We start from the raw sequence: 24,780 nt of genomic DNA on the forward strand, positions 1-24,780 counted from the left end.
GAAAAGAGACCTTGTAGACACTTCAGGATAATTGAATTTTGTTCAGGAGAATTTTGGCAAAATTGCTGTCCAATACAGTTACATAACCCTAAAGGTTTTCTCACAACAGAAGCCCAGAAAGATGAAGAGCACAGCATTTAAAAAAAAAAAAAATCAGTTTTAAAAATTATGGTAAAATACACATAGCAAATTTACTGTTTTAATCATTTTTAAAGTAACATTCAACAGCATTAAGTATTCACACTGTTTTGTAACCACTACTCTATCTATCATCAGAATTTTTTTCATCATGAAAAACTGAAACTCTTTATTAATTAAACAATAACTCCCCTTTTCTTCCCACCAGCCCCTGGCAACCACCATTCTACTTTCTGTCTCTATGAATTTAACAACTCTGTATACTTCAGATGAGTGGAATTACACAGTATTTGTCCTTTTGTGGCTTATTTCACTTAGCCTAATGTTTTCCAGGTTCACCCATATTGTAGCACGTATCAGAATTTCATTTCTTTTTAAGACTGAATAATACTCCATTGCAAGTATATACCACATTTTGTTTTGTTCATCTATTCGTCTATTGGTAGATACTTGGTTTGCTTCCCCTTTTGGGTTATTATAAATAATGTTGCAGTGAACTTGGACGGACAAATGAATCTTAGACATCCTGCTTCCAGTTCTTTGGGATGAATACTGAGAAGTGGAATTACTGAATCACAGAGTAATTGTTTTTAGTTTTTTGAGGAACCATAATATGTTTTCCACAGCACTTGTACTGTTTTACATCCTGACTAAATAGTGCAGAAGAGTTTCAATCTCTCAATAGCCATGATAACACTTACTTTTTCTCTCTCTCTTTTTTTGACTATACTCATCTAAAGTGGTATCTAATCAATCTCATTGTGGTTCTCATTTCCTTTTCCCTAATGATTAATGATGTTGAGCATCTTTTTGTATGTGATTAGCCATTGATATATCTTCTTTGGAGAGATGTTTATTCATGTTGTTTGCCAATGTTTTTTGTTTGTTTGTTTTTGTTTTTTTGTTTATTTTTAAGAGGTTTTTGCTATAGGGAACGTGCACTCACTAGAAAGACTGAGAGACAGAAAGCGAGAAATCACCCCCCGGGAGGATGGCCACACTACAGTCCCTTCTCCATTCTCCTCTTGTGATATTGGGCATGCACACATACATGCCCGGCGTAAGTTTAAGCCACTGGGTCCGAGCCTCAAACCGCAGTTGACTATATGGGGGTCCTGCTAGTCCCTTGCCAGTATTTTTAATGGTGTATTTTTTGTTGTTGAGTATTTTTAGTAAGTTGAGTTCTCTACTTACCATATTGTGATTATTAAACTCCTATTGTCATAGTCTGTAGTAAGACTCAGGAGGCATCATCTCAAGAAAAAAAGGAAAGTTTACTGAGAAAAAGAGTACCTGGGATTTGAAGCCAGGTGCCTCAGCCTGCCCTCCAAGAAGGAGGTGGTTTCTTTTATGGGGTAATCTAACTATTCTGGGAGACTTTATATGTGACTAATATGTAGGGGAATTAGGTGTAGTGGGGTAAGCATACATGAAACATTTGGTGGGTCTTTTTGATTTATCTCTAGGAAGTTAGACCTCCCAGTACTCATTTTGAATCTTCATCTACTACTTCCTGGGTCACTGTGACTTTGCAGTAGCAGTGTGGGTTCTTGCCAAGACCGTTTCTGCAGAAGTTTGGCCTTGGTTCCTTGTCAGGCCTAGAGCAATACCTGATGGTACTCAGGAGAATTTTACTGTATGCAACCTTACACCTATCACATATGTGATTTGCAAATAGTTTCTTCCATTCTGTGGGTTGCCATTTTATTGTATTAATAGTGTTTTTTGATACTCAGTAGTTTTTTATTTTGATGAAGTCTCATTTTTTTCAGTCTTTTCTTTTGTTGACCTTTTTTTTTTTTTAGAAATATTTAATTTGACTTATTTAATTCCTTTATTTAAATTTTATCAGAGAGAGAGAGAGAGAACAAGCCACCAGGTCCAGGACTTGACCTGGGGTTGACCATGTAGAAGTCCAGCACCTCAACCACCAAGCCACCTGCTGGCCCCATGTGTTGTCTATACATTTGATTTCATAGCCAACACATTATAGCCAAATCAGATGAAGTTTTCCCCCCTGTGTTTTCTTCTAAGATTTTTACATAGTTTTAGCTCTTAGGTTTGGATTTTTGACCATTTTGAATTAATTGTTGTATATGGTATAGGTAAATGTCCAGCTTCATTCTTTTGTCTGTGAATATTTAGTTTTCCCAGTGCCCTTTGTTGAAAAGATTGTCCTTTTTCCATTGAATGGTCTTGGAACACTTGTTGAAAATCATTTGATCATATATGCAAGGGTTTATTTTGGGGCACTATTCTATTTCGTTGATCTGTATGTCTGTCTTTATGCCAGTATCACACTGTAGCTGTGGCATTGTGGTAAGTTTTGAGGTCAGGAAGTATGAATCTTGCAATTTAGTTCTTATTTTTTTAAGTCATTTTGGCTTTCTTGAGAGTCCATATGAATTTTGAGGAGTTTTCTATTACTGTCAAAAACGTCTTATTGATATTTTGATAGAGATTGCATTGAATCTGTAGGTTCCTTTGGGTAGTATTGATATCTTAACTTTAAGTCTTCTAATTCATGAACATGTGTTGTCTGTATATACATTTGTCTTCTTCAGTTTCTTTTATTGATGTTTTATAGTTTTCATAATAAAAATATTTCACCTCTTTCATTAATTCATAAGAATTTTATTCTTTTTGATGCTATTATAAATGGAATCATATATTTTTTTATTGTTCATTGTTTGAATATAGAAACACAGCTGATTTGTATGTGTTAGTTTTGTATTCTACTTTTCTGAATTATATAGCATATTAAGTGATTTCATAATTACCAGGATATTTTTCCTGTGGTAGATTGTTTCCAAATTGAAGGATGAAATAATTCTAATAGAGAAGGAACGCACAGACCTTCAACTGCACATGGCAAGAACAGATTGGTGGTGTGAGAACCTAGGTATGTGGAAAGCTTCCATCACTAGTGGAGAGGTAAGTTTGACTCCCCTCCAATTTATTTATTTTATTTTATTTTTAAAGTTTATTTATTCCTTTTGTCACTGAGAAGAGAGAGATAGAAAGGCAGCACCCCCAACAGCGTCTTGATGCCATGATCCACCCCCAGCTTTTGCCAGCCCTGAATCATGGGCACACACGTGTCTGGTGAACTCAGAGAGGTCTCTGGACGTGAACTAGGGACCTTCCTAAGTGGGTCGGCCTCGTGAGCTTCACATTTTACTGTGGCATCACTCCCCAATCCTTCAATATTTATTTATTTATTTATTTATTTATTTATTTATTTATTTATTTATTTATTACAGAGATTTTTTGCTATAGGGTGCATATGTTCACTGGAGATACAGAGAGACAGAAAGCAAGAAGTCACCCCCCCCCGGGGGGGTTGGTGGTGGCCATGCTGCAGTCCCTTCTCTTCCATTCTCCTCTTTGGGATCTGGGCATGCATGCACATGCATCCAGCATGAGTTTCAAGCCGTCAAGTCTGTGACTCAAACTGTGGTTGACTACATGTGAGTCTAGTAACATAACCATTACATCACCTGCTGCTCCCCTGATTTATTTTAAAAGTTTGTCTTGGTAAGACAAGATTTTTGTGAGTTAAGTTAAGAGTCATTCCTGTAGGCCACAATTGTTCTACTTTCCTTTCCCCGTAGTTTCATTCCAGTTTACCTATGACTGGAAACTATAGTAGGTTGGTTAGTATACATCTGATCTCATTCCACTTCGGACTGAAAGCTTTCCTTGTCCACTAGAATAATGAGGAGTTTTGGTATAGTGATAATTAATGTCATCAAATTACTAATTTAGATTTCCATTCAGGGTTGGAATAAAATGAGAAGTACTTCTTGAAATTTGAAGATGAAAAATGAAAATTTAAGTGTATGTGATTGTTTCATCTTGCTGGCTCCAGTTTAAATCTCAGTAGCTCTAGGACTTGTAATAATGGATATGTGTGTGTGTGTTTTAATTATTTTGGTATTTTTTGAAGGATATAGGTAACAGCTTGCAGAACACACTATATCCCTTTTCTTCTGTCTCTAAATAAATCTTATTTATGATGAAAGACGCTTATAGAGATTTATATCATTACTGTTGACAACTCTTTCCTTTCTAATACTCCTACTGTCGGTTATATGGAAACCTGGAGCTTTAAGTCATGTCCACCATCCTACACACAAATAACAAGATCTTGAGCCAAATGGTGCCAAAGTTTTACCCTCCATTGTTTTGAATGGCTTGTTTTTGTTCCTCTCTGAAGACAGAGCAATGACTCAACATTCTTTGGAGGACTTAAAATTTACAACTTCTTTCACCTCTAGATTAGATAGCAAAACAAAGCATGTCTCCATGGCGCTTGTGGGCACTCCCCTTAAGTAAGCTATGGGACAATATACCTTTTTCTAGGGAAGGGAGGGGCAGTGGATCTAGGAAGGTTGAACTTAATCTTGGCCTGCCATGTAGAAACCCTTGGTAATTGCAGATGGGCTTCCATTTGGGTGCACGTCCAGGTGTGTCATGTCAAAAGGGTAGTGAAGGAGACCTGAGAGGGAAAGAAAACGAATTGTGTCACCTTCTTAGTTTTACTTAGAGCTCCCTCTGACACTTACAGTATATTAAAACAATCTTCCAAAGTCCTATTGAGGGAGAGAAGAAGGGAGTGGAAACCCTCCAAGGCACTTTGCTCTGGTAATCATTATTACTCGGGAGCTTGCTATAGTGGCTTGGTCACTGGAAAGACAGTGGGAATAGAAATAGTAGGTCAGCTGACTGTCTGTGCCCACTGGCCCACACAGGATCTGGTGGCATGTACTTTCCATTGAGCAGAACCTCCTGAGTTCTGCTGCAGCTGATTCACTTTCTACTGTGTGAATTCACTTTCTCCCCTGGGAGAGTTCTTGCCCTGTCTGTTCCTCTGTCCCTCCCCCACTTATTGTGGGATCATATTCCTACCTCACAGGCCTCTGCCAGGTCCCCAGTGAATCTTGCAGCTATCCTTTTCTGCCTTTCTTAGACTTTCTCTCTAATTCAGTTTATCTATCTTCAAGCTTGATTTTTTTTTTCTATTTGCTTTTTCTCCTATCTATTATTGTTAAGAATAAGAGTGGTTTATTCAGAATTCTGTGTGTGGGGAGGGTATTATCTAAGAGGGAGAGGAGATTATGTCTTTTGAAAATAATTTTCTGTGTATCTGAAACTTGTCAGTTTGTTTGTTGTTTTTTTCAAGGAAATGCAGTCAGGATGTTAAGTCTGCTGAATTAGTTTTTCTTTCCCTGTGTAAGAAGTTTCATGGCTTAAAATAACACCCACTTATTAGTGCACACTTCTGTTGGGTCAGAAGTACAGCACAGTATGATGGGATTCTCTGCTCATTGCATCACAAGGCCGAAATCAAGAGGCTGGCCACACCGAGTTTTTGTCTAGAAGCCTCAGGAATACACTTCCCGGCTCATTCAGGCTATTGGCAGAATTTAGTTCCTTGTGGTTGTAGGCGCGAGGTCTCTGTTTTTTAGCTGGTTTCTTTCTTGGACTTCAGACCTTTCTGACTCTCACTACTAGCCAGGAAAATCTCTCTGCTTAAAGGGTGCATTTGATTGGTTGAGGCCCTCACCTAGGTAATCTCCCTATTTTAACATTGACGGTGCCGGATAACATAACCAGAATCAAGTGCGTCATTCTGGGAATTATGCAGGGCACACCAGGGAGAGGAAAATTCTGGGGACATTTTAGTCTTCCTGCTGTATCCTCTCACCATGCTTTCTGTTCTTTTGTTTCGTTTTGTCTTTCAAGGTTTCGGAAGAGAATGGTGAACAAATGCCTTGTTACTTTGTCACAGTAAGCCTACAAGAAGTTGGAGGAGTTGAAACTAAGAATTGGACAGTCCCAAGAAGGCTCAGTGAGTTTCAGAATTTACACCGGAAACTGAGTGAGGTATGAATACTTGTGGATGCATATTCTAGAATGACTAGGCAAGAAGAGATTCAAAAGTTCATTTCATTTTACTTGTATGGAAATGGATTAATATTTCTCCTTTGCTGTTGATATCGGCAAGGTGGCATCTTTATCCTGACATCTGGAAATTTACACATAGATCAGACTATCTTATCTTAATCATTTAAGACAGATTATTGTCTGATTTTCACTCTAAAGTGCTCAAGAATCCCAGAGCTAGAAGAGATCTAGGGCCCATAGGTTTGCAGCTGTCGGTTGTGACCCATGAGTAGATAGTGAAATCAGCTATGAGTTACAGCAATAGAAAGAGAATAGCTGCTATTGGATTTTACCACTTAACCTAAGGGAGGCTGCAAAGTACAACTGTTGAAAGCACAGTTCTAGAGCCAGACCACTAGACTTTGACTCCTTGAGCTGCTACTTACTGGTTTTATGGCCTGGGATTTGTCACTCAATCGCTTTGTGCCTTTGTCCTCATTAATGGAATACAAATGTCATTAGTACCTGCTTTACCTACCTCACAGGGTTGTTGTGAAAATTAAGGGAATAAATATATACAAAGCATTTAGAAAAATGTACGACACATAGAAAATATTATTGTGATTTTTTTTTTGTTGTTGTTATTTGCCAGAAGGGATGTGTGCTCACTGGAAAGAGATTACAGAGACAGAAAAAGAAAGTGTCGTGGTCATGTGGCATGGTCACCCTATAATCTCTTATCTTCCATCTCTCCCTCCTTTTCAGATTTGGGTATTCACATTTTTCAGGCAGTTGGGTCCGTGACTCAAACTGTGTGGTTGGCCCATGTGGGACCCCGATGACTAGCCACTACGCCACAGGCTGACCCATTGTTACGATTTTTGTTAGTGGTGGTACTGGTGATGGTGGTGGTGGCATTAATAGTACTGAGCATTGTTTCAGATTCACATATGTGTGCATATGCCCCAGAAGCGTGGGAAACAAAATATTTATCTCAGTATGAAAAAGGAATTTTCTCAAAGTTGTTGTATAAAATTGACACTTCAGAATAATGTATTGTTTTCCCAGCATGAACACACTATATTACAGTGATTGAATGTAAGGGGAAAAAAGAGTAAGAAGAAAATAAAAGGAGGGGAAAAAAGAACAAAAAGAAAAAATGTAACAAACTATTATGAAAACAAAGTTTAGTATATTATAGCTGCTGATGAAAATGGAAGGAAGAAAAGGAATCTAGGAAAGATTTTAGGATAAATCGTACTTGGAAGGTCAAATATACTGAGGAAATCAAAAACACATTAACTGGGCCAGCAGGTGGCATGCAGGTTAAGGTGCTGGCCCCACATGGCTGTCTGTATGATTCGAGTCACGGCCCAGTGGCTTGAAAAACATTGGACCTTTGTCGTGTGTGCCCAAAATCCTGGGAGAGTCCCGGAGGAGAAGGGATAGCATTGTGACCATCATCCCTGAGGGGTGACTTCTCACTTTCCTTCTGTGGAGAGTGCACATGCCCTATAACAAAATCTAAAAATAATTTAAAACAAAACACACTTAAAATTGAAGCATTAGAAAAAATAAACCTTATAAAATTCCATGTCTATCCTTTGTCTCATTGTTATTTTTTTCTTCTTACAGACCAATGACCTGGCTCTTTCCTTTTTTTTCTTCCCCCTTGGGAGAGGTTTTTGCTGTAGGGTGTGTGCACTTGCCAGACAGAGAGAGAGACAGAGAGACAGAAAATGAGAAATGACCCCCCCCAGGGGAGATGGCCACACAGTCATCCCTTCTCCTCCATTCTTCTCTCAGGATCTTGGGCATGCACACACATGTGCACCTGACGTGAGGTTAAGCCACCGGGTCCAGGACTCAAACTGTGGTCAACTACATGGGAGTCCAGTGACGTAGCCATTATGCCAACTGCTGGTCTCGACCTGGCTCTTTTCTTACCTTTGAGTTTTCCTATTATGAGAACTCTTCCTATAGACAACTGACAGGAAGCACCTTTTGGGGTCCCTAACAGTTTTACTCTTTCCTTCCAATTCTCACTGTCTGTTTCATTTTTCTAAAATTTCACAGAGCTGTTTGACGGATGGAATAACAAACACATGTCACTCTCCAGCACAATGTCTGGTGAAGGGCAGTCTATTCTTATTTATTAATATATTTTACTCTCATTATAGCTAAGTATAGTAACTCTTGCAAAGATGTTGTAAACACAACACCTTCTAACAGAAAACCTGGGAGCCAGGTTTCTGTACCCGGCATGCTGTGCTACTGTGCATGTTGTGTAAACACGCCTTGTAGGCCTGGCTTCAGGGTTTCCCAGCTGCTGGGCGTTTGTAGGTCTGGGATGTGCTTTAACTTTTCCATCTAGTGGAAATAGAATGGATATAGGCGTTCATAGATTTAAATCTCAAGGGAAGAGTACAAGAGGAAGATAATGTAATTCTGAAATTTTTGAAAGATAAAAATGTAATTTCAAAATACTGACACTCAGGTTTTTTTCCCCCACAGTGTTTTCCTTCTTTAAAAAAAGTCCAGTTGCCTTCTCTTAGCAAGCTGCCTTTCAAATCTATAGATCACAAGTTTATGGAAAAGTCAAAGAATCAATTAAATAAGTTTTTACAGGTAAGCAAAGAAAAGGTTTTGGATATTTGAGGAAAAAAAATAGTTACTTGGAATTAAATTGTCATCATTCTAAGAGTTTGCTAGTTTTCTTTTTGTTATTTTTAAATTGAAGTATTGTAAATTTAAAGAATGTACGTAAGTGTATAGCTGTTTCCATTTTCATAAACTAGCACCAAATTCACTAGCACCCAAGGTAAGAAACTGACAATTACCGGCACCCTCCAGCTTCCTTCCATCACTGCTCCACACAGAAGGTAACTTCTGTCCTGACTTTTAATACCTGAGTAGGTACAGGTGTTTTTGAACTTCATATAACTGGAATCATACAGTATAGATTCCTTTGTGTCTGACTTCTTTCACTCAACAGTAAGTCCATGAGTTTCATCTATACTGCTGTGTTAGCTACAGATCATTCTCATTACTAAGTTTTTTACTGTCTGCAGTCTATTCTTTTGTTAATGGGCATTTGACATTTGGGCAGTGTCCCGTTTGAGGCTCTTACGGAGTCTCCTATAAACTTCTATTACTTGTCACTTGGTGAATATGTGTGGCATCACACCTAGGGATTGAGAATTTTTTATTTTCAGTGTGGTTGTAGCAACTAGTATACTCTCACCAGCAGTGTGCAAGGGTTCTGACTGCTCCACACCCTCACCAACACTTGTTTTCGGCCTTTTTCTTCTTAGCCATTCTAGTGGGGATGTGGATGTGGTAGTCTTGCTGTACTTTTTTTTTTTTTTCTTTCTTTTTTTTTTGGGGGGGGGGAGAGGTTTTTGCTATAGGGTGCATGCAATTGCCAGAAAGAGAGACAGAAAGTGAGAAATCACCCCCCAGGGGGGATGGCCACACTACAATCTCTTCTCCTCCATTCTCCTCTCTGGACCTTGGGCACGCACACACACATGCCCAGTGTGAGTTTAAGCCACCAGTTCCAGGACTCAAACCGCAGTTGACTACATGGGAGTCCAGCGACATAGTCATTACACTATCTGCTGGTCCCTGTCACTGTGCTTTTAACGTGCATTTCCCTGTTGACTAATGAAGTTGAGTATTAGTCCGTATGTTTATTGGCCATTTTGATATTTCGTTTTGTTTTGTTTTAGTTGTTATAGGATGCATGCACTTGCTGGAGAGAGAAATACCACCCCACCCCCCAAGGGGATGGCCATGCTACAATCCCCTTTTCTCCATTCTCTCAGGATTTTTGAGCATGCATGCATGCATACACACATCTGCTGTGTTTTTCAAGTTGCCAGGATCAGGACTTAAACCTCAAAGCCATGTGGGATCCAGCTGCCTCAACTACCATGCTACCAGCTGGCCCCCATTTTGAATGTAATTTTTACATTTTTGCTGTAGGGCTCATGTGCTCACTGGAAAGACAGAGACAGAGAGACAGAAAGTGAGAAATCACCCCCGCCTCCCGGGTGGCCACACCACAATCCCTTCTCCATTCTTTTCTCGGGATCTTGGGCACTCATGCACATATGTCTGCTGTGAGTTTAAGCCACCGGGTCTGGAACTTGACCCACGGTCAGCTATGTAGGAGTCCAGTGACATAATCATCACACCATCTGCTGGTCCCTTGAGTTATTTTTTTGGTCTGTTAAAGTTGGATCTGCTTTTTTGTCATGTTGCTTATCTTTCTGTTATTGCTGTATATGAGTCCTATATGTGTCTTAAAGAGGAGTTTTTTGTCAAACCTTCTCAAATATCCTCATCCTTTCTGTGAATCGCCTTTTTAGTCTCTTAATGATTTCTTTTAATGAATAGAATTTCACCATTATAATTCAGTCTAATTTATAGACTTCATGGCTAATGCCATCCATGCCTGTTAGAAAATGTTCACCTACCCCAAGATCCTGAGGATACTTTCCTATTTAACACATTATTGTTTCCGTCACTCTGATTTTAAATAATAAGGCCAGACAAAGCTATGCTCTTTTCTGTAGCAATTCCTTAGCTGCACAGTCTATATCCAGAGTATGGTTGATACTCAAACCATGGAGCATAAAGGCCTAAAGTTGTCCTAGGCATGGAACTTTGCCTCATAACATATGTTTTGCCTGTGCAGTAATGGCTAGAAGTTCTGACTCTTAATAAGAATAGATGCTGCCAAATTCTTACTAGATACTGCATTAAAATATGATCATGGAATCAGATGTGTTGGTCTAATTGAGGTAGATATACCTGTAGTACAGTCTACCTTTCTCTTTTTCTTTTATAGTCATACATACTACCCTTCCTGTGTGTGTGTGTGTGTGTGTGTGTGTGTGTGTGTGTGTGTGTGTGTGTGTGTTCATGTCTAAATTTCAGGAAATAAAATAATTACACCTTAGGAAAACTTTTTTAAGTTGGAGCCAGCAGGTGGTGTGGTGGTTAAGGCACTGGACCTCCCACATGACCAATTGTGGTTTGAGTGCCAGACCCAGTGGCTTGAAACTCATGCCAGGCACATGTGTGTGAGCCTACAATCCTGAAAGGAGACTAGAGGAGAAGGGATTGCAGTGTGGTCATGCCCCCGGGGGGTTACTTCTCACTTTCCCCCTCATTATCTCTCTCTGTCTTTCTATGGCAAGTGCATACACCCTATTGCAAACATCTAAATAAATAAATAATAAATAAAATAAAACCTTTTAAAGCTTCACTATGTCAGGACTGGGGCAGAGAAAAAATAATGTTTAAATGTTCTTATAAGAGAGAATTTGCAACAGTAATATTACCATTTTGATTGATCAAAGTGCCTAGGAAATATTAAATGCACTCAAGCATCATACTCAGTTAAATAATTCAAATGAATTAAAGATTCTGTTTGTAAAATGAGTAGGTATTATTCAGAATTCAAGACCTATAAGCTCAGGCCATGTAGCTCTTGAATCTTCCAGCTCATTGTTTTTTCCTTTCTTTTCTTTTCTTTCTTTCTTTCTTTCTTTCTTTCTTTCTTTCTTTTTTTTTTTTTGTTTTTTGTTTTTTTGCCTCTGCTTTAGGGAGGATCTCTGGTCCTTTGGTCCTTCTGTTTCTTCAGATGATTTGCCTGGTGTATTGCTGGGACCATGTTCTGCATTATACTTGGGGGAGGAGGGTGGGAACATGTGTGTGTATGTGTGTGTCTTTCTGTCTGTCTGTCTTACTGGGTGACCAGGGATGGAATTGGTTATGGAGTTCTGAGAAGCATGCACACTGGTGCATGGCTGCTGGGTCATGTGAGCATGGCTAAAAGCAAGCATAATCTGCAGCTAAGCCAGATCAAGCTGTGCTCTCTGGTAGCCTTTCAGATCAGGAAGTAATGATTTTAATCATTTTTTTATTCTCCTAAATACTTTATTTGAAAGAGCTTACTATTCAGTATATTTAGATATGCTACATTGCAGACTGTAATTCTAATTTCAAATGTATTGTCCCAGAACTGCAGACAGGAAAAGCAAGATGCAAAATGATTAGTCTGAAAGGCAGCTATTATTATATATGCAGAATCTTCCAGAAGAAAGGATTTCTTTGATTGTATATTTACTTATGGCATGGGGATCCCTACCAAGGCATATGAATAACAGAGACATTTACTAATCTAGCTAGTTATTCTTTTTTTTCCCCCTAAGTTTATTTCTTGTTCATGAGACAAAGGAAAGACAAACACCTTCTCAGTGCCTCACACTGGAATCCTCCCCACAGCCTTCCCAGCTAGCCAGGATCATAGACACACACATACGTCTGGCATGTGCAGGTTGGCTTGGGAACTAAACTCTGATCTTCCACGTGTCTCCAACAGAGTGGTATGCTGCTGCAGTGCTACTGCAGTTAGACCTAGCTAGTCAATTTTAAAATCTTTTAAAATCTCTTTAAAGATAATTTATTTCATCCATGAGAGAGAGACAGTACCCCTAATGAGATGCTATCACCGTAGCCTATCTGCAGGCCTTATCCAGTCTCATACCATGGGCAAGCATGTCCTTGGTATATGAGAGAGATTTCTGACTTGAACCAAAAACCTTCCTATGTGGGATTGCCTCACAGAGCATCTCATTCACCACTGTGCCACTGTCTTGACTAGTCGTTCTTAAACATACAGCACTTGGGTCTTGCCTTACCTGCCTATCACCTTCCCCGTGCCCCACATAAGCATTTACTTACTTCAGCTCTGCTGGATCTGCTCCCAGAGTGCTGTGTCCTCCTCCTGGGTGTGCATATTGCCATTTGCTCTTCTTGGGATTTTGTACCTTGTCCCATAACTCACTGGGTAGTCATCATAGGTCTTCACTAGAATAGAGCAACATGCACTGGATGTTTGAGAGATGGAGAGGACAGAGTAGAGGATGGGATTTTGTTTTCAGAGATCTTAAAAAATGATGAAATCTGTTATACTTTGCCCACAGACATAGTCTTTGATGACATTTCTAACATTTCATACTTAGTTAATTTTGTTATTTATAATAGAATATAATTTAAGGCCAAAAGATTTATCACCCTTAATAATTTTATTGATTATATTAAGTTTGACATTTACCATTAATAGTATAAGCTGTTATTTTATACAGTAAAGCTGGAATGGGGCTCACTGTGTTGCCTGATGATTAGGGAAGCCAGATCTCACATGGCTAACTGCAGTTTAGTCCCTTGAAGAACATGCCAGGCATGTGTGCATGCATGCTCAAAATCCCAGCAGGAAGGAGAACTGGAGGAGAAGGGATTGCAATATGATCATACTCCACTGGGATGTGCTTTGGATGTGTGTGTCGTTCCCCACCCCCCCCGCCCCGAGTTTTGGAAATTATGAAGAAAGGAAGGAAGAGAGAAGAAAGGAAGGAAAGAGGAAGAAGGAAGGGAAGGAAAGAAGGAAGGTTGGAGTGTGGGCTAACTAAGGGAAATCAGGTGGGGAGAACAACTCACTCCCTCACTCCTCCTGATCTACTCTTCTGTACAAACTCAACTGAACGTCTAATATTAAAAAGAAAAAAGCAATTTGACCTGTTTACTGACTATCAGGGACAGGAAAGGCAGTAGTAGCAATAATGGCCCACCCCTTTAAGTGCCTTCCCTGTGCCTGAGGCAGGATCTGCCCATGGTCTGGCCCAGTCTTCTGCAGGATATATGTAGCTGGTACCTGCTGGGATGCTGGTGGTACCTGTTGGACCCCTTGTCCCTAGGGTGGCAGTAATGGGCCCCCTCCAAGGTGTTCGTTCTGGGGAGGCCATAGGCTTTGTTAGGTCATTATGATTGTCATGGACCAGTCCTTCTGGGACTAGAATTAACCTCCACTGTGACCCCAGCCCCCCATGTTCCAGTCTTCTCCATTTAAGACGTACACCATAAATGGGTGCTAGTTCTAACTGGGTCTTTCACTCTGTATTTTACCAGACACTTAATATTCTCTGGTCACACTGCTGATTTTACTGTCTTACCATAGCACTTGCTGGTACATAAACAAACTTGATTGATATTCTGCTCTCCTTTCTCCTGAGGCCAGATAAATTTGTACAGCACTTTAGAAAATTTCCACTTTAAGGGCCAAGGAAAACAGTTACATAAGAGTGTAAACGAGCACTGCTTGGTAGGTGGCAGCACAAGGAAACCCAACTTACTGACCAGGAGGCAGTCACACTGTGTGATAATTCGGAGTTGATGTGCAAAGTCTGAACATAGCTATAGGAGGGTGGCTTGGTGGGACTCATGTAATTTGCAGAATATAAGTTGTTCAGCCACACATGAGTGAAAGTTAAGTTGGCTGCCAAAGGCAGTGGCCCTGGGATCTGTGAGCTGTATGCAGAGTAACAGTTTTCTTGTTCATCGTGCGTACAAAATGGAGTTAGTCCTGTTGTCTGTACATTGTCTTCCATGAGAAGAGCGAGCAGGGCACTACCAGTTAGCCAGGGAGGATCGTCTGCTGCTAAGACCATGGAGAGATGCTCTTACATAGTTTGCGGGGGAAAGGGAAGTAGTTTCCATCAGAACTCTGCCTTGTTTGCATTTACTGTGGTAGCTCCTGGCAAAACAGATAGTGTTCTATAGACTGATTGTAAAGGAGTAATGAATCCTCTTTCTTCCCCAGAATCTGCTTTCAGATGAAAGACTCTGTCAGAGTGAAGCACTTTATGCCTTTTTGAGCCCTTCTCCTGACTACCTCAAGGTTATTGATGTACAGGGGAAAAAAAACACGTTTTCATTATCTTCATTTTTGGAAAAAATTCCTCGTGACTTCTTCTCCCACCAAGAGGTGAGCCATCTGAATGCTGGGCCGCTTCTGTAGTGTATTTAAGCTGGCAGCTTTTGAAGCCTGTTTGGAGTAACAGGTGTGTATTGAGCATGCTGCTGGTGGGAGGAAAGCAAGTACGTCCATTTTCGGTTGTTACTGCGGTCCTATCTGGGGACTCCTCCTTTCCCCAGAAATCACAAGGTACAGAAATATCAAGATGAGTCACATGGTAGGTAACTGAGGTGTGGGTGAGATGGTTCTGTAGGAGCCCCTCACACACTGGAGGAGCCAGTCCTCGGGATGGGGAAGCCATGAGGGCTGTCACTGTGGAAGAGCTGGATGAGTACCCAAGGTTCAGGAGAGGCAGGGGAGCAGGGTGTTGGTGGGGCATCCAGTAGGTCACTGGACCAGAATGGAGGGTTTCCATAGTGCTCTCACAGGCGATAAGGCAGAGGGGGAAGAGGATGGTTCATGCCAGGCTGAGGGATTTAGACTTTATTCTCAGAAAATGAACATGGGATATTTTGAAGCAAGATGAATGTGGCAGTGCTGTGTCTGAGTGAAGGAGTGAGTAGGAGAGACCACAGCCACTTTGAGTCCCCTGTTCTGGACTGCAGACTTCCCTCCAGAGTAGGCTCTTGACTCACGTATATATAGGCCACTGAGGCCCTTGTTGGACTCTCCAGCAAATTCCACAAGACCATCTCAGAAATTTGGCTTCTCCTTAGTGCATTGCTAAACGTCACTGCCACTTTACTAGGATTTCCTTAGTGAGTTTGGAGAGTGAAAGGGAGCGTGCTGCTTGGCTGCACTCTGAGCTGGGAAGGCAAGTCTACATGCACCACAGCGTGTATAATCACCCAGCGCAGGTGCCTGTGTGGCCCGCTCCCCTCAAGTTCCCCTCCCGGGCTTCCCTCCCACTTCCTCCCCTCGTGTTGCCTGTACTTGCCCAGCCCTCCTTCTTGACCTCCCTTTTATTGAACCCCTTTCGGATTTATACATGGCCCAGTGACTATGAATTATCCTGAGGTGAGTGCCGGTGGCCACATCCCATAGTTTCCTCTCCTTCTTCACCTTCACCTTCCTCAGCCTCGGAAACATCTGTTGCTGGACTTCTGTGAAACTGTTACTTTTAGGGAACTCTTCCTGCCTCTTGGCGTTTCCTCTGTTCATCCAGTGTCTCCCAACCTTCTGCTTGGTCTTACGGCCCGAGCTTTTACCTCTGTGCAGACATTAGAATGAACTGCCTTCGTTCTCTATCTGCTGCCGAATGTCTGTGCCTCTGCGGCAGCACTCGTCCTCCCTTTAGAGGCAGCTACTTGTGTATCCCCCTGCAGTGTGGGGCCGCTCAGTCTGTCATACTCATTTGCATTAGTCTGGGTTTTGAACTGGAACTTGCCGATATGCAGATCAGGAAGTGAAACTTAAAGAAGAATGAAAGCTAAAATTGGCACTTTAAAAATAACTAAATCACTTTACAATTTATTTTAAGAAAACAGTGAATCAAAATAATTTAAGTTAAAAGCCTTTCTTTTTTTGGGGGGGGGGAGTTTTTGCTATAGAGCACGTACACTCACCAGAAAGACAGAGAGAGACAGAGAGACAGAAAGTGAGAAATCACTCCCTGGGGGGATGGCCAGACCACAGTACCTTCTCCTCCATACTCCTCTCGGGATCTTGAGCATGCACTCACATGCACCCGGCGTGAGTTTGAGCCACCGGGTCTGAAACTTGAACCATGGTCGATTACATGGGAGTCCAGCGACATAGCCATAACATAAACTGCTGGTCCCAGAAGCCTTAGTTTTAAAATTCATAATAATTGCAAACTGTTTTATTGTCTTCCAATTCACTAATTATTAATACCCTTTTTATTTTTTATTTTTCAACTTTATCCTCTGAGCTTAAATACATTCTGTCCTCCATATTGAAAGTGAGTAGATTTCTCTCTGGAAGGTAGAAGATGATAAAGCTAAAACATGAGCAGATAGTTTGGCATTTACACTTGAAGTGAGAGAATGACTGCCGGTCTGCTTAGACGAGTCATCTGCTTCCTGTGCCTTTGTTACACCTCACAGGAGGAAGCAGAGGAGGACAGTGACCTGTCAGATTACGGTGATGATGTGGATGGCAGGAAGGACGCCTTGGCTGAACCATGTTTCATGTTGATTGGGGAGATTTTTGAACTTCGAGGAAGTAAGTCTTGTGTTACTATTGAGTAATGTCTGTGGGTTAAGTGGTACACATGCATGTGCATGAGAGCGCAAACACATTTAATGCCTCTTTGTTCCTGAAATGCATCAGATGTGTATTTATGTTCATGCCTTCATTCATTCAACAGATATATTTAAGAGCCAAACAAATATTATGCAAAGTACTGTTGGTACAGCCTTAAGACAGATGTCACCTCTGGACTCCTGGAGCTCCGGGTCCTGGTTTACTTACCCTGCACCACATTTCTCTGAAAGATAGAATGCTTTTAATTTCTTTTTGTGTGATTCAATATAGCTTCATTTCCTTGTCACCAAAAGTTGTACAGAAAATTATTGTGCACGGCATAGCAGAAGATGAACCCCGTAATTAATGGTGAGGTTTTGGTGCTAGGGTAGTTTTAGGGCCAAGGGTGCAGGCCCGTTTTTCACTGCCTTTTTTCTCCTAGAGCAGTGATTCTCAGTGGAGAGAGGAGGGCATTCGGTGATGTCTGGAGATACTTTCTGTTGTCACAAGTTGGATTAGGGAAGTACTCGGCTGGCATCTACTGGTAGGCAGGTAGAGGCTAGGAGTGCAGTGCACAGGACGCCTGACCCCCTCCCCAAGTTTTCCTGTCCAAAAGGACAAGTAGTGCTTAGCCGAGAAAGCCCTCCCGAGTGAGTCCTAAAGGAGCTGTGCTTGGAAGACTGAGGCAAAATGGGGATCAAAAGACTCTTTTGTTAAGAGCTGCATAGTGTTCCCCAAAGCAGTACTTTGGTGAAAGGCACACCAGACTACATGGCTTAGTCTTTTTTATTGGAGGTTTTTGCTATAGGATGTGTACGATTGCCAGAGAGACAGAAAGTGAGAAATCACCCCCAAGGGAGGACAGCCATGCTGCATTCCCTTCTCCATTCTCCTCTCGGGAACTTGGGCACGCAAACACACGTGCCCAGCGTGAGTTTAAGCCACTGGGCCAGGGACTCCAATTGCAGTCGACTACATGGGGGTCCAGCAGCATAGCCATTATGCCAACTGCTTACATGGCTTAGTCTTGAGTCCTGAGTAGATAGAGTTTACTGCCCTCTGCTCATCACAGCCCCTATCACTGTGCATTATGAGACCAGTATGCTTGGTCATACCTGAAGCCTCACTTCTAACAAGAGATCTGGCAGGTACCTGCAGGTATACCTAATTTCCTGGAAGAGGAAACACTGAGAAAAGCAGGGGCTTTTAGGCCCTGTAATGCCACTAGTGAGTAAATGTTGTGGTACAAATTTCCTGGACTCTGTCCATTCATATTAGCACCTTTTCCCTTGGGGAAAGAAGGTGTGCTAAGAGTACTGTACAGGAGATGGGCTGTACATCCCTCCTCATTTAAACATCCTTTCACATGTCACTTAAAGAGGTGAAAAAATGCAAGTGTTTTGCAAATTTGAACATGTCCTACATGTGTTTTAATCCTTGGTATCTACTGCGGTGTCTGACCCATAGTGGGTAGTTAGTAAAATGCCTGAATAGGTGCACTGATGAGTGAATAGGAAAGAAAATTTTAAATCTCAAAATTAATTATCTCTGGTCATTGAACTTTTTCATCTCCTAAGCCAAAGCTAAGAGCATATGTACTATCAGTCAGTAAAGACTCTGAGGCCTATATTTTAGATTTGGTTCTATAAGGAAACTAAAAACATGTCTGCCTTCAGTTAACGATTCTGCCTTCAGTGAATTTACAATATAAGGGGCCCAAAAATGTAATTTGCATTAAGAAATAGACCAGCAGATGGCATAGCGGTTATGTTGCTGGACTCCCACATGGCCAACCGCAGTTCGAGTCCTGGACCTGGTGACTTGAAACTCATGCCGGGCACATGTGCATCTGTGCCCAAGATCCCAGGAGGAGAAGGGATTCTGGTGTGGTCATCTCCGCAGGTGATTTCTCACTTTCCCTTTTACTGTGTCTGTCCTTCTCTCTCCAAAGAGCACATGCACCCTCAGGCAAACACCTCTTAAAAAAATAGACAAAATTAAACAGTTAACCTCTGTGCAGAGATTATATATAAAGATGCTCATTTTAGCTTAATTTCAATACATAAAGTTGGAATGAAGATCAACCTTAAAAATGGAGGATAGTTAAATTTTTAAAGAAATATGTATTTATATGATAGAATATCATCCAAATATCAAAAATCCCTCCAGGTGTAAAAACTATAGCTTTTCCATATTTTAGAAACTTTAAAATACACACTGATAGAGCCATTCAGGTGGCATGGTGGTTAAGGCGGCTCGATCCCACATGGTCGACTGCTTGGTTCGAGTTCTAGCAGCTTGGAAAACACGCTGAGTACGTGTGCTTGCATACCCATAATCCCAAGAGGAGAGCGGAAAAGGGATTACAGTATGGCTCTCTTTTTTTCTGTCTCTCTGTCCAGTGAGTGCATGCACTCTATATCAAACTTTGTATATCAAACTATGTTTATGTGTGTGTGTATATACATATGCATACACACACAGATATATACACATACACATACATAAATAAAAGATACACACTGATGTTAACTTGACTTATTATATAGTAGGAAGAAAAAAATAGCTCTCCACCCAAAGTCTGACCTTTTTTGGTGAAATCTGGCTTATGAAGTCATGAATCCTCCCAATTTCCCATAGAGTTGATAAAAATGAGGAAGCACTGTTCATTTGTCCATGTGTTCTTTGTGGCAGATACAGAGAGACTTTAGAGACATGGTAGAGACGTCAGAGCCAGCCACAGCCAGAGCAGGAATCAAAATTCTACCTCTACAGCATGCATTTCCATCATATGCCTGCGCAGAAGCTTATTTGGTTTTCTTGGTGACATTTCAGAGAGGAATAAATAGAACATCATTTATAAAGAGAGCCCATGTATTGCCATCAGCAGACTCCTAGTGCTGCTGCAGCTGCCTCTGCATATTTGAACAAACGAGACACTGGGAGGAGTAATGGGGCTATTTTGTGTGTGGGTGTGGCTGGGATCGAGGAAGGATAGGAATAAGTAGTAGAGTAAGAGGGGTACCTGTGATCGGAGAGGATTTGTAACAAAATTAGTTTTGATTCCTGCTCTAGTTCAGTATATAAGAAGGAACTGCAATAATAGCCTTTTTTTTAATAACCACTTGGCTGTCAGGCATTTTCCTAGAGTTGAACTTCTCCTCAGATTGTCTCGGTTTGGGCTACATCTTCCCTACCCTAAAAAGGCAGAGTGAAATTATGACCAGTAGCAGACATGCTCTTCTTAGCCTAAATGCCAGCCTAAAATGAACCAGTTTCCATTCTTGGCAGCATCCCAGCAGATTCCAGCAAGAAGCTTAAGGCATGGTTTTGAGGCATGGCTTTGAATCCAAACCTTGACTTTTACTGGAAGAACTAGTACTACTTTAACTGGACATTTAGGTCCATTTGAAAAATTAGAACTGGCTTTGTAATGTAATGAACCGTGGTCCCCAAGTCTGTGCTGATTGATGATTTTTATTTGTGTGGCTGCCCTTTACAGACCTGTTTCTGAATTTGCTCCTTTTGGGTTTTCTTCTTGGGAGCAGGAGTCTGGAACTCTTGGCTTCATTACAGCCGAGTCAAGTCTCATTTTCTCATGTGTTGGTCGCCATGCTTTTCCATGAATGGAGATGAAATATCTAAATGAAAAATTCAGTTTAGATTCCGACTTGTATACCTAAAACATCTTTATAACTTTTTTGTGTGTTCTTTTGGTTATTTTCATATTCTATACTTATAAAAATATGTCTCCATGTTAATAATGTAAGTTTAGATCTGGAGAACCCTTCACAGTTCTTTCTCACACACAAAGACGCCCGGAGCAACAGACAAGCACATGTGAACCCTGTCGTTTCCTGAGGAGGTAACCGAGGTTCAGGGAGGTGGCTGCTGTCCTGCTGCTTTCGGAGCTTGCTGAAGTCGCCTCTTATTCAGGACCCTAGCTCTTCACAGTTCACCTTTCTCCCTCCACACACACACGATATATGAAAGTTATGTGGTCTACTCACCACTGTGTCCATCAGTTCATTAATATTTCAAAATATTTGTCAACAGTGATGACAGATGTTTCTCATTCAGAGCGGTATGTTAGAAAATCGGGTTCAGCAAGCCAGACAAAGTTAAAATAGAAATAACTGCCATCTGTTAGTGGAAAACAGACTCACTCAGTAGCCCAGGGACATATGAAGTAAAGTATGATTTCTACTTGCTAGCTCAGCTGTTGTTATGCATTGAAAATCTGTGAAAGCTCCTAGGTTTCATTTCATCATTTGTTTTGTAGAACATGAAAGCATAGTCACAAGAGTTTTTCTGAGCAGAAGTTTACTAACCTAGACCTAAATTCTGCAGATAACATAGCCTTCAGTTGATGTCAGGACTCAGATGGGATTAAGTGGTAAGACGTATGCTTTGCACATCAATACAAATGTCGTTTGTGATATCCTTTGATGAAAGTTTCCCTCTGATTTATATTTTAGTGTTTAAATGGGTGAGAAGAACATTAATTGCTCTCGTTCAGGTCACTTTTGGAAGAACCATCAACAAGTGAGTTATATGAAATTAACGTTTGACTCCATGACCTATTCTTTGAGTAATAAAATTACCTTTTGATATAGTAGTCAATGATTTCATTGAAAGTACTTTTTACTTTTTGGCTCTCAGATTGGATAGGAAAACAGACTTCTGGCAGAATTTCTGACATAGAAGGCATGCTGTATTAGATGATAAACGCTTGTACGAGTTCTGACTTTCCACCTGATGAGGCCAGAGGCTGTGTTCTGTAAAATTCTCCATTGATGATGACGACTAGTGTGACGTGGATGTCTAGTGTCTTTCTATTTTATTTTTTTATGTCACACGATAGAATTCAGTTTAAGGTTTAGAAACTAAGCCCAAATGAAAACAGGATGAGCCATGCATGATACATATTTATTTGGAGGGAAATACAAACCATATTAACTTATTTAGAGTTGGGGTAGTATTAAAATGTTAATTCTTCCTCAGTTAGTTAATTTCTATTGGGGTATGTGTGTCTATCATATGATAAGTCATATTTATATTCTAAACTGTGTAATATTTTTCATATTATAATCATATACTTATATATTTATAAATTATATTCCCATGTTGTAAGTTTAAGTATTCCATGTCTTTTCAGAGTGTTACTCACAAAAAGTAATTCACATTTTGGCCATTACTCATAAAAAGTAACTCACATTTTGGTCATTCATTTATGAAAGCCCTGAGTCTGTTTTTGTGAACTCATAGTCAATATTAATTTCTAAGAAATTATTAGACTTTTTAATAATGACAACTTCACGTAGTCAACAGAAGTCAAATAGAACTATTTAGATAGGCTTGTGGTTAGGTTCAGGCCTAAAACTGAGTTCACCAGACTGCTCAGCAAACCGCCTTGCCTCCTGACCTGGCACTGCTCACTCAGCCGTGTCTGTATTCTCTCTGTGCTCAGAATTTGGACCTGCTACATTATCAAGGTCTTAAATAGTAACTCCATACCCAACATTCTTTAAGAGACAAACATCTTAAGTTCCTACCAAATAAAAATGTGAGTCAACTTCTAGGAATAAGAAAAAAAAATTACCTTTTTTAAAAATTTTAATACAATATAAATTTTAAGGTGAAATTACATTTTTCTAGGAGGAAGATCAATGTAGTTGTCAAACATTTGTACAAGGTTATGATAGTCTTATCAGGGTGTGACTTAAATTTTTTTTTTTATAGGAAACAGTAAAGAACATTTGTTTTATTTTATTGACTTGCAGATAAAATGTATTTTACTGGTAGTCATAAACAAAAGTTTATTTTTATTTCATTTCTTTTTTTTCTTCAGGTTTTTGCCATAAGGCACCTGTGCTCACCAGAGACAGAGACATAGAATGTGAGAAATCACCCCCTGGGGGAATGGCCACACTGCAGTCCCTTCTCCTCCATTCTCCTCTCAGGACTTTGGGCATGCACACATACATGTCCATGTGTGATTTTCAGGCTGCTGGGCCTGGAACTCGAATTGCAGTGGGCCATGTGGGAATCCAGTGCCTTACCCACCATGTCACCTGCTAGCCCTGCTTTTATTTAATGTCTAAGATTTTTTTTTTTTTTCTTTGAGAGAGAGAGAGATTTGCTATAGGTCATGTGCTCTTACTGGAGACAGAGAGAGAAAGAGAAGCAGAAAGCAAGCAATCACCCTCCAGGGAGCATGGCCACACCACAATCCCTTCTCCTCCATTCTTTGCTTAGAATTTTGGTCACGCATGCACTTAGGCCCAGCATGAGTTTCAAGCTGCTGAGTCCAACATTCAAACTGCGGTCAACCATGTGGGAGTCCAATGACTTAACCATTACACCATCTGCTGGTCCCCATTTCCAAGATTTTTAAAAAATAGTTTTATTTGCCCTTCCGAGGCTTGTTTAGCTTTTTTGTTTATTTATGTGCTTCCTCCATGAGAGAGAGAGATAGGCACCCCTAACAGGGTCCCCACACTGCAGTCTATCCCTAGCCCCTCAGCTAAGATCACAGGCATGTGCGATTTGAGTCCAGTATGCACAGGGAGACCTCAGGACCCTGGCCTGGGAGCCCTCTCACATGGCCCCAGCATCAGAGAGCAGTGTGACACCTCTGCGCCACTGTGGAGCCATAGGCTGGTGTTTTAATCTAAAGAATGGCCTGGTTAAGTTATTGTTCCACTCTAAAAAACCTCTTAACTTGAGTTTCAATGGACCTTAAAGGAATTTCCCAAGTGGCTTTATTTTTCTCAGTATTCAATACTTTTCCTTTTCAGTTTTAGCAAATCATACACACTTTCCTTGCTCCTGTTTATGATTTTGACTCAGTTATAAACGAGCAGCTGCAGTTTATGAGTGACGAATACACTTGGCAGGTATATTCTATGGGAGTGGGGGCGAGGCAGCCTGTACAGAATTTTCAGGCTGTTCATTTCAATGGGCTATCTATCAGATGGGAATGAATTCTGGAGCTCCTAGTCCTTTGTTATTTTTGCCTTTAGCAGATGATGACACATCATAGAATTAAGCACCAGTACAGTGTGTGTCTAGCAACTGTAATTTCACATACTAGAATTGCTGCAAAAGCTCCCTACAGGTTTTGGCTAATAGAAAGTCAGACCTAAATTGATAGAAAATACTTTGGTGATGACCTTTGATAAAAGCCACTGACCTGATTTCAAGTTGTAAATTGGAATTTTCGTACGTCATTCTTTCATGTAGTGCCAGTGAGTAACCCAGAGCAAGACTACAGAAAGGAAGTAAGCTGTGGCATTATGACTAGATTTTTCTTAGGAAGATAGGCCGGCAGGTTAGCAGATTCTCTCTTAAAGCAGAAATTCCACTAAATTAATAAAATTGTTTTATTTGTTGAGTTACAGGGTTCTACACAACATATGAGAGTATGTTAGGAAATGGGCAGTTAAAAACAGTATTACAGTTTGGCTCAGAGTAGACTAAAAATTCATTTAGGAGTTACTGGTTACTGTATACAAAGTACTAGGTTTGAAACATCTATTTCAGATACTATTTCTGAGTACCTTATATTGTCCCTTTAAAACTCTGGTTGGGAAGTTATATTTCTAAAGGGCTTTTAGATTTTTTTAATTATTATTCATGAATTGAGTGTGAAATTTCAGATATTTCTGGCCCTGGTTGTCTAAGATGATCCCTCCCCCCCCTTTATTTATTTTTTTTTT

At 40.5% G+C, this 24,780-nt stretch overlaps 1 protein-coding gene across 2 annotated transcripts in view; it reads left to right on the top strand.

Annotated features, from left to right (window-relative positions):
* Positions 1-24,780, top strand: part of SNX25 (sorting nexin 25) — a 144,928-nt gene that overhangs the window by 112,631 nt on the left and 7,517 nt on the right. Inside the window, exons 11-16 of one of the 2 annotated variants that reach the window (XM_006160453.3) lie at positions 2,941-3,072; positions 5,887-6,027; positions 8,542-8,655; positions 14,699-14,863; positions 16,921-17,038; positions 21,538-21,604. In XM_006160453.3, coding sequence (XP_006160515.1) covers positions 2,941-3,072; positions 5,887-6,027; positions 8,542-8,655; positions 14,699-14,863; positions 16,921-17,038; positions 21,538-21,604 — 737 coding nt within the window. The remainder of the gene's footprint in view (positions 1-2,940; positions 3,073-5,886; positions 6,028-8,541; positions 8,656-14,698; positions 14,864-16,920; positions 17,039-21,537; positions 21,605-24,780) is intronic. The other variant, XM_014592394.2, reaches the window with a different exon arrangement.

The sequence above is a fragment of the Tupaia chinensis genome, unplaced genomic scaffold, assembly GCF_000334495.1.
Source record: "Tupaia chinensis unplaced genomic scaffold, TupChi_1.0 Scaffold000685_1, whole genome shotgun sequence".
NCBI classification, from domain to species: Eukaryota; Metazoa; Chordata; class Mammalia; order Scandentia; family Tupaiidae; genus Tupaia; species Tupaia belangeri.